This window comes from Lacerta agilis, chromosome 8 (genome assembly GCF_009819535.1).
Source record: "Lacerta agilis isolate rLacAgi1 chromosome 8, rLacAgi1.pri, whole genome shotgun sequence".
Taxonomy (NCBI): domain Eukaryota; kingdom Metazoa; phylum Chordata; class Lepidosauria; order Squamata; family Lacertidae; genus Lacerta; species Lacerta agilis.
In genome coordinates, this window is record NC_046319.1 from 10,140,758 (window position 1) to 10,151,298 (window position 10,541).

At 49.2% G+C, this 10,541-nt stretch overlaps 1 protein-coding gene across 1 annotated transcript; it reads left to right on the forward strand.

Moving 5' to 3' along the window:
- Positions 1-1,066: 1,066 nt before the first annotated feature.
- On the forward strand, positions 1,067-7,278 carry DRAXIN (dorsal inhibitory axon guidance protein). The gene is made up of 6 exons (XM_033156862.1): positions 1,067-1,104; positions 1,227-1,588; positions 2,762-3,061; positions 4,505-4,588; positions 5,758-5,847; positions 6,994-7,278. The coding sequence occupies exons 1-6, from the start codon at positions 1,067-1,069 to the stop codon at positions 7,104-7,106; spliced, it is 987 nt and encodes a 328-aa protein (XP_033012753.1). The 3' UTR covers positions 7,107-7,278.
- Positions 7,279-10,541: the final 3,263 nt, after the last annotated feature.

The window sequence follows — 10,541 nt, forward strand, 5'->3', positions numbered from 1 at the left end:
TAATAATAATTTATTTATACCCCTCCCATCTGGCTGGGTTTCCCCAGCCACTACAGCGCTCTCTCTCCTCCTGTGGTTTTCAGCAACTGGTATTCAGAAACATTTACTGCCTCCAACTGTGGACACAGAGTAGACTCATCGTGGCTAGTAATTTACCCCTCCCAGAGCTACAGCTCCCTTCGCAAACTACAGTTCCCAAGATTCTCTGCGGGGACTCATGTGCGTACACACACACACATACACAACCACTCTGGGCAGCTTCCAACACATATAAAAACAGAATAAAACTTCAAACATAAAAAACTTCCCTAAACAGGGCTGCCTTCAGATGTCTTCTAAAAGCTGCCACATTCTGGATTAGTTGTCGTTTCCGAATCCCCTTCAAAGGTAGGCCCCACAGAGAGCGCATTGCAGTACACACCACCTGATTGCAAAAACAGAGCTTTACAAAAGTGTCTTGCGTGAACACAGCTTGGGCTGACCACTGTCCTTCAGCCTAACTGACCTCACAGGGTTGTTGTGAGGATAAAATCAGGCAAGGCGAGAAGGAGGTGTTCTGAGCTGACGGGTGTTTTCTTCTTTGGTGATCACTCGTAGCCAAGTAAGATTGTCTTCCATAAACACGGTCTTAACAGTGAGTCCGTAAGCGACCGAGGAGGCCAATTCTGGATCCGCCCGTCCTTCCACAGTGGGGACATAGGTTTCCGGGAGGGAGTTGATCACGATGAGGGTTTGCCAAGCGTGCCTTCCTCTTCGCACGTTTCTCCCTTGCGTCCTGAGTTCGAGCGTCTTCAAAGCCCATGATACCTCTGGCAAAGGCTGTTCTCCAATTGGAGCGCTCACAGGCCAGTGTTTCCCAGTTGTCGGTTTTTATACTACATTTTCTTAGATTTGCCTTGAGGGAGTCTTTAAACCTCTTTTGTTGACCGCTGGCGTTATGCTTTCCATTCTTAAGTTCGGAATAGAGCAGTTGCTTTGGAAGACGATAATCAGGCATCCGCACAACATGACCAGTCCAATGAAGTTGATGTTGAACAGCTGTATAGGTTGGAAATAAATGCAACTGATGTACAGCAAGTTGACACCCTGCTATTTCTGTTACAGGTGAGGCACCTAGAAGCATGGCCTGCATTGCCTCCCTCTCTGCCTCCACAATCTTTGCCTTCTGCCTCCTGATTGTCTGCCCCACGGACTCCCTCGACCCCGGGCCCGCCGCGCCCCCCCAGCCTCCCCGCGGTCGGCAACAGCTTCCCGAGCCGGGATGCCTGGCCGCACCCGATGATACGGACCACGATGCACCACCGCGGGCACGGCGGCCTCAGCAAACACGACCGGGCCCATTATGGCATGCCGGCGCCCAGAGGGGGCAGGGAAGGGGCTGGCCTGCGGGTGCTCAGCCGACTGGCATCGGGCGACGACCCGGGGTGGACGGAACGGCCCGCGGGCCTCCGGCAAAAGGACGTTTTCCTGGGCTTTGAGTTTCCGTATCCCGAGCAGGAAAACCATGCCCCTGGGTCCGAACGGGTGAAGAAGCAGAACCGTGACCACCGGCGGCACAGCCGGAGAGACAGGTTGAGGCAGCACAGAGGTACCGTATCCTTCGAGGGCATCAGGGGTGGTGGAGGGTTGCCGAGGCCACACAGCAGGGGTGTAGGAGAGGAACTTGTGGCCCAAGGGCCACATCTCCACGTTCGGTACCTTCCAGGGTGTGTTGGGGACGTGTGAATGCTGGTGGTGGGTGGGGCAAGGTGGGGAAGTGGGTGGAACCAGGGGCCCCATGGAGCTTACTGGGTAACCTTCAGCCACCCCAGGCCCTCCAAGTATCCCTATTTTCCAAGGACAGTCCCAGGTTTCCAGCAGCGGTTCCAGCTTCTTGTTCGATCCCGGAATGTCCCGGTTTTCCATAGGATGTCCCTGTTTTCATCAGAGAAATGCTGGAGGGCATGCCACTCGCTGCTTCTCAGCCTGACCTACCTCTCAGGGTTGTTGTGAGGCTAAAATTGCATTGCCCAGGTTGTTTTTCTTCCCGTCAGACGAGAACTGCCCGTAAGAGCAGATCAGAGGAGCCCTGCTGGATTGTGCATGCCCATGGCCCAATCTGGTCCAGGATCCAGTTCTCACAGGGGCCAAATTTCCCCAACGGACCTAGGAAACTAGATAGACTGCCTCTAGACTTGGAGGTTCTATAGGAATGTAACAAGAGCCAGTCTGCTTGATCAGCCCTATGGCCCATTTAGTCCAGCATCCTGTTCTCACCGTGGCCATAGTGAGGAGGCCTGAGAGCAGGACTCTGCCCTCTCCTCTCCTGTGGTTTCCGGCAGCTGGTGTTCAGAAGCATTACAGAGCACAGCCATTGTGCCTAGCAGCCATCAAAAACTTCCTCCTCCTCCTCCATGCATTTGTCTAATCCCCTTTTGAAGCCATCCAAGCTGATGGCCATTGCTGCCTCCTACAGGAGGGAGTTCCACAGATTAACTGGAAAAGTATCTCCCCCCCACCCCGTCCTGAATCTTCCAACATTCAGCTTCAACGCGGGAAGGACGTTATTGTTTTATCTCGTTACGACGATACGTATTTTTGTGCTTTTATATTGTAAACTGCCCCGTGACGCTCGGGTGAAGGGTGGAACAGGAATTTATCAAATAATAAACAGAATAACGGGACGCCCGCGGGTTCTTGCACTACGAGAGAGAGGGAGAAGGACCTTTTCTCTGCCCGGTTGTCCTTTTCGCTCTGATCTCGCACTCTCAACCTCCTGCAGGAAAAGCTTCTGACCCGGGCCCAAGCGCCCTGTACAAGAAACCTGAAAGCTTTGAGGAGCAGCTTCAGACCCTCCATGGCGGGGAAGGGTCTTCGGCCGGCTTGCCTCCCACCTCCTTCCTGGGCCCCACGGTAAAGACGTCCACCGAGGAGCCCCCTGCCCTCCGCGCAACGTCCGCCCGGCCTCGGGTGCGAGTCAGGCAGGAAGGCGACGTTATGCCCACCCTGGACATGACGCTCTTTGACTGGACTGACTACGAAGATCTCCGGCCGGATATGTGGCCTTCAATCCGGAAGAAAGGTGCGTCCTGTTTTATCATCATCTTTTTGCGGGGTGGGTGGGTGTAGTTCAGAAGGTCCCGATCCCTAGGGCAGTGTTTTTCAACCACTGTTCCGCGGCACACTAGTGTGCCGCGAGATGTTGCCTGGTGTTCCGTGGGGAAAATTGAAAAATTCAAAAGATTTGTGTTTATTTGATTCCTATTCAAGAGAATTACTTTATATATAGTCAATATAGGCACAGAGTTAATTTTTTTAACATTTTCTAATGGTGGTGTGCCTTGTGATTTTTTTCATGAAACAAGTGTGCCTTTGCCCAAAAAAGGTTGAAAAACACTGCCCTAGGGGACTCCAGGTTATTTATTTCACAAAATTGATATGCCGCTTGATTGCTTTTAAAAACAAAAAACAAGAACACCCTCGAAGCGGTTTACGGAAAGAATAAAATACCCATACAGTGGTACCTTGGTTCTCAAACTTAATCCGTTCCAGAAGTCTGTTCCAAAACCAAAGCGTTCCAAAACCAAGGCGTGCTTTCCCATAGAAAGTAATGCAAAACGGATTCATCTTTTCCAGACTTTTAAAAACAACCCCTAACACAGCACTTTTAACATGAATGTTACTATCTAATGAGACCATTGATCCATAAAATGAAAGCATTAATCGATGTACTGTACTATCAAATAAATAAGACAGTATTGTAGATGATAAAAATTAAAATTAATTCCTTTTTCTTACCTGCACTGATGATAGTCATTGCTTGGATGGGGGGCTTTTATCCATTTCCGCAGTCACACAATCGACTGGGTTCCACACAGTCACAAAAACAAATTAACCGAAAAAGCCTCAAAAACACAAAATAAGTAGCAAAACCAAAAGTGGTACCTTGCTTCTCGAACTTAATCCGTTCCAGAAGTCCACTTGACTTCTGAAATGTTCGAAAACCAAGGCATGACTTCTGATTGGTGCAGGCACCCCAGAAACAATAGCTGACAACCGCATTGGACATTCGGCTTCCGAAAAACGTTCGAAAACCGGAACACTGACTTCCAGGTTTTCGGCATTTGGGAACCAAGGCATTTGAGGACCAAGGTACCACTGTACTTAAAAACAACTATGGGAAACCCTCCCCAAAATAATTAAACTCGACAATAAGCTAAAAACCAGATTAAAACACACCACAGCTGGCCAAAAGAAGTACAGTACCTGCCTGACATCAATATGCAGGGAGTTCCAAAGTGTACTATCAATGCTAAAATGTTAAGTTCTTGCCGATTTGCAACCAGGCCTGAGGGTCTCATACGTTTGTGAACAACCTTCCAGGGCCAATTTTCCTGGCAGTGGGTGTGGCCAGAGGCAAAAGTGGGTGGGGCAATGGATAGGAATCCTACACATGTAAAATGCAGGTCTTTATACTCCACTCCGCCCCCCCCTTCTCATCCTATCTCGCTTTCTCCCCCGCTAGAGAAACAGCGTGGTAAGAACGGGGGCAACGAAACCACCCCCGTCGAGGGAGAGTCCTGCGACCATCACCTTGACTGCCTCCCAGGTGAGCAGCAGCTTTCATGAGGACTAGCGCCGGTGGAGGCAATCAGAATTGTATGTGGTGTCATGAGGAGAGCAGGCCGTCCCCTCCTGCCCCTCCTCAACCAATCCAGAGGAGCGAAGACATCCACACCACAACTCATTTGAAGCACATGACTCCCCCAAAGCACCCTGGGAACCGTAGTTTACCCCTCATAGAGGTTCCCAGCACCCTTAACAAACTACAGTACCCAGGAGTCTGTGACTATATCATTGCAGACGATCCTAGTCTTCAAGCATTGAGAGACTCCAGGGGTTCCTGGTTGACGGAGACTGTGGTGTCTTTAGATATATGGTTTTATTTACACCTGCAACCTGAGCATGGGGATGGAAGGGCTAATGGCATTAACAACCCTAACAGATTCTTGCTTCCCCTTGGAGCACCCCAAGTCCGGCATGGAGCAAGACATATCTCTGTGTCTCCAGCTTCCAGCACCAGCCAAAAAAACTCTCACGCAAAAAAAATCACAAGCCCCCTTGGCTTGTTGTTCTCCATCTTAGGATACAGTGGCATCCATCCAGGTGAGGTAGGAAAAGGCCCACCTATTTGTCTCCATGGCAACGGAGCCCACTCTTTTGAGATGCAAATGGTGGGTATTTAGCTGAGCTGCTAAAGCAGGGGTAGGCAACCTAAGGCCCATGGGCCGGATGCGGCCCAATCGCCTTCTCAACCCGGGCCGAGAATCAGCGTGCTTTTACATGAGTAGAGTGTGTGCTTTTATTTAAAATGCATCTCTGGGTTATTTGTGGGGCCTGCCTGGTGTTTTTATGTGAGTAGAATGTGTGCTTTAATTTAAAATGCATCTCTGGGTTATTTGTGGGGCATAGGAATTCGTTCCATTTCCCCCCCTCCAAAATATTGTCCGGCCCACCACATGGTCTGAGGGATGGTGGACCGGCCCACGGCTGAAAAAGGTTGCTGACCCCTGTGCTAAAGCCATTCATTATCTTGACCCGACCAATTCTCCTGTAGATTGTAGACTCCCATATGCAGGATCGCAACTTTGGCAGGGATCCAAAGAGGTCATCCAGACTGACCCCCTCCCCCCCAAAAACCTACAACACTGTGGTCCGTACGCAGCTAGAGAAGAGAGTTTGGATGCTTCTTAACTTCTTCCCTCCTTGCATTGGCAGGATGTTGCTGTGATCTACGGGAGCACCTTTGCAAACCCCACAACCGTGGCCTTAACAACAAATGCTACGATGATTGTATGTGCACAGAAGGTGAGGGCTGACGCTTGCCTGGTGGGAGAGAGTTGAAGCTGTCCCCTCCCCAGTGACACAGCACTGGGGAGCGCCAGGAAACCGGGAATTACGTTCATGTGTGGTGGGGGTGTAAATATGTACACATTTTCTGGCATAGCGTTTAAGGAGATAACAGAAATCACTGGGTTAAAGCTGACCGGAAGTCTAGAGCAGGCATAGGCAAACTTGGCCCTCCAGATCTTTTAGGACTACAACTCCCATCATCCCTAGCTAACAGGACCAGTGGTCAGGGATGATGGGAATTGTAGTCCCAAAACAACTAGAGGGCCGAGTTTGCCTATGCCTGGTCTAGAGGTAGCATTGTTATCAATTTACGATGGAATGGAAGGTTCGCAGGTCACAAATTTATTGACAGCTGCTCGCATTATGATAGCTAGGAAGTGGAAGGGGCAAGCAGAATATAAAATGGAATGATGGTATAAAGAGCTGTGGGATATAGCTATGAATGATAAATTAAAATGTGCTGTTAAGGTAAGATAGGGAATATGCAGGAGAAATGATTTCGAGAAGATGCGGAGGTTGTTTGTCGAATTTGTACTGTTAAAATGGAAAGGGATCAAACCATCGCAAGAGATGTTGAAATTTTGGGAGGTTGGATAGTTACAATGGAATGGTCTCGGTGGTGCGGCGCACATTTTTATTCTTATTTATTTATGGTTATTACTTTGTCAAAATAAAATAATCATAAGAATAAAAGGGGAGAAAAGAAGGGGGGAAAGCACTGGGGAGCAAGCCTCTCCTATGGGGTGCTCAAATCAGTGAGGAGTTGCCATCAGACACCGAGAACAAGGCAGGGCCAGCCCAGTCACAGAGGCACCTGCTTAGGGGTGTCAGCCTAACTTTCAAACTGGCCTACCTTGCAGGGTGGTTGTGAGAATAAAATATGTGTGGAGGGCAGGGAACAATGCATTTGCCGTGATTTGTTGACTGGAAATTAGATATCCAGTTAGACCTTTTAAATATTCATTATCAGGTTTAAAAATCTGTTTTTGTTTTCCTTGGGAGAAAGTTGATTTCTCCTTTGGGTGAGGGAACGTTGAATTTTTCTCGTCACAAATTTGCTGTTCTCCTCGCTCAAGGCCTCCCCCCTCTCTCCCAACTTAGGCCTACGCTGCTACGCCAAATTTCACCGCAACCGCAGGGTGACCCGGCGAAAAGGCCGCTGCGTGGAGCCGGAGTCCGCTGATGGAGATCAAGGATCCTTTATTAATGTCTAGAAGGATACCAGGGTGCTTTCTCTGGGCCTGGAAGCAAGAGGAATTAATTTATAACTAGTGTCACCCGGGAGGGACACAGACCAAATGACTCAGACGCTGTAGGCTGAGCTGGGATTGAGAGAAGTGCATAACAGGGGCAGGTTTTCATAATTCAATTGCAGGGGGCTGGGGCACTCGACCCTTCGAACTCTTCGATTCTATGAAATATGGAGGCACAATTTTACATCTCCCCAGAGGGTTTAGCACAGTGTTTTTCAACCACTGTTCTGTGGCACACTAGTGTGCCGCGAGATGTTGCCTGGTGTGCCGTGGGAAAAATTGAAAAATTCAAGAGAATTACTTTATATATAGTCAATATAGGCACAGAGTTAAATTTTTTAACATTTTCTAATGGTGGTGTGCCTCGTGATTTTTTTCATGAAACAAGTGTGCCTTTGCCCAAAAAAGGTTGAAAAACACTGGTTTAGCAGATTTGGTCTGCTAAAATTAAGAATCAAACACTCCCAAGAGGAGCTTGCTGGAGTATGCCTGCTGCTGCTCTTTCTGAGTCCCTGTTCCTGGCGGGGAGTCCCCTCTTTATTGGGGGCAGACTTCTCTGGGAGTGTCTGTATCGGGAGCGATTGAATACTATAAGCACACCCACACACACCCAGTGAGCCTTGGGGCAGAATGATAAACTTTTGTTGGAAGCTAGAGCAAGGAATCAGCAAGAGTTGCACCCCTCTTGTGTCACGTTGTCGACTGGGAAATCTGGAGTGAGGAATAAATCCTGTAGCCTGAGCTGCATTGGTCTGCTGCATTGAGACTTTGGCTTGTATACAGTTGGGCGTACCGATTGGGGTATATGTACCAGAACAAAGAGACACCTCATATACAAGTGCAGGGACCCAATCCAAGCCAGGCACTGTTATAACTGCACCAATCTGTGCAAAGGACCCCAAATCCAGAAGGACACAGACATCTCTCAAAGGATGCACCACGAGAATCTGAATTTCACACCCCGTGTGTTTGATCAAGCCAATTCCTAGTACTTTTGCTTATTATCCATTCATTTGCACACATCAATTTGCTTCTGCTTCCTATCTGATGGGAGGAGGTCTGCAAAGTCCTGCCCCATCTCTTCACCCAGTGCTTCCTGTTCATTGCCAAGCTTACCTCCATCAGGTCTAGAAACTTGAATCCCAGCAGCCACAGCATGGCTTACAAGCACCTGGTTCCTAACTTCCTTCCTCCTTCTCATCCAGGACATTGTCTCTCTTTTTTTAATCTACGAAGCATTCCCCTGCCGGCTTTCAGTGTCTAATTCATTTGGTTAGCACCCTTGAATCTGTTATTTATCATTATTTTAGGAGGAGTGGGGGGTGGGTCCTTTGGTGGGGGAAGGGGGGGATATTTGCCTCGTGAAGAGCGTAAGAACGTTTCTGGTTGCAGGGAGTCGATCGCCTCCTGTCACCCATTAGTCAATGCCGTGATGTGCTTGCATGTTCCTATTTTGATGAAATGTAAATAAAGAGATAGTTATCCTTCACACAACCGCATCCGGGCTCCTTTTTCTTTGAACGATCAGATGAGCTTGCTGCAAGCACACACACCCCTAAGATCTGGGCTGTTTTGCAAGTGACCTCCTGCCACCCTCTCCCACCCAGCCAAACTGACCTCGCACTTTGCTTTCGGAACCTGCGCTGCCCTTCAACATTCTGTGACTGGTCCTTTCTCCCTCTGCCAGCAGAACATCCAAGATCATTGCATGCTGAGCCAACAGATGGCCAGGGTGGTTTTTTTGTTTTGATTTTTAAATCATCCGTCCATCTAGCTCAGATCTGTCTGCACTGTCTGGCAGTCTCTGGGGGTTCAGAGGGTTTCCTCAGGCCAACTGAACTTTGCCCCTTCCCCAATGAACAAAGCAAGATTCTAGTCCTCATGGCTTTGAAAGAATGGGTTGATTTAAATAGGAACGTAAGACGATGTCTTATGCCGAGTCAGGCCATTGCTCTAGCTGGCTTAGTATTGCTTACACAGTCTGCTCTGGTTATCTCCTGCTTGGACTACATCAATGAGCTCTACGTGGGGCTACCTTTGAAGGTGACCCGGAAACTACAATTAATCCATAAAGCAGCAGATAGACTGGTGACTGGGAGCGGCTGCCGAGACCATATAACACCAGTCCTGAAAGACATACATTGGCTCCCAGGACATTTCCGAGAACAATTCAAAGTGTTGGTGCTGACCTTGAAAGCCCTAAACGGCCTCGGCCCAGTATACCTGAAGGAGCGTCTCCAACCCCATTGTTCAGCCCGGACACTGAGGTCCAGCTCCGAGGGCCTTCTGGCAGTTCCCTCCCTGTGAGAAGTGAGATTACAGAGAACCAGGCAGAGGGCCTTCTCAGTAGTGGCACCCGCCCTGCAGAACGCCCTCCCATCAGATGTCAAGGAAATAAACAACTATCTGACTTTTAGAAGACATCTGAAGGCAGCCCTGTTTAGGGAAGTTTTAAAGTTTTATCGTGTTTTTAATATTCTGTTGGCAGCCGCCCAGAGTGGCTGGGGAAACCCAGCCAGATGGGCGGGGTATAAATAATAAATTATGGTGATGATGACGACGACCGGGAGCAAGGGGACTCCAGCATTTCAGGCAACAGTGTCTCCCAGCCCTACCCGGAGATTGAACCCAGGACCACCTTCATGAAAAACAGATGCTCTACTGCTAAGATCAAGACCTAGAAACGCAGGAAGCTGCCTTGTAACAAGAAAGACCACTGGCCCCCTTAGCTCAGTAGAGCCTACACTGACTGGCAGCAGCTCTCCAGGGTTTCAGGCAGGGGGCATGGCCAGTCCTTGCTGGAGATGCTGGGGAAGGAAGCTGGGAGCCTGTGTGGGCAAAGGAGACGCTCTGCCATGGACCAGTGACCTCTCCTTTCGCAAAGGACTCTTGGTGCAAACTCCCTTTTTGTAACTCTTTGCCCTTTATCTTTCCTGCAAGGATTCTGGCTGTCCTGCTTTATCACTCCTGCAGAAGAAAACTGGGTGCGAAAACTCTGCAAGGCCACAAAGAAATGATATCCAGGGCACAAACAGATTAAAATTGCTACATTGCTTCGGTTGGCATTGGAGGAGGGGGAAATTTTGCTAGCCTAGGAAAGTGGAGTTTTGAGTGGGTGTTAGGCTCGGCGCTGCTTCAGTTGGGGGCGGGGGAGGTTCTCTGTACATGCTCTATTTCCCCCCTTAAACCCCTTTGGGTTTCGGGGGGGGGCTGGAGCTACTCTGCATGTGCTCAGTGGAACACAGACCTTAAAAGTCTTCTAAAAGGCGAAAAAAGCCTTTTGTTCCAAGGCATAGGTGGGGTGGCCCTCTGTCCATGGTCAGAGACACCTCACAGCTAGATGCACCAATTAATGTCGCATTCTTTTGAGCGGCAAAAGGTGACAACATCAATTAA

Coding starts and splice junctions, on each gene's coding strand:
- DRAXIN (XM_033156862.1), top strand. CDS start 1,067: ATGTACAGCAAGTTGACACCCTGCTATTTCTGTTACAG. Junction 4,589..5,757: donor TCACCTTGACTGCCTCCCAG/GTGAGCAGCAGC, acceptor TTGCATTGGCAG/GATGTTGCTGTGATCTACGG. Junction 5,848..6,993: donor TGATTGTATGTGCACAGAAG/GTGAGGGCTGAC, acceptor CTCCCAACTTAG/GCCTACGCTGCTACGCCAAA.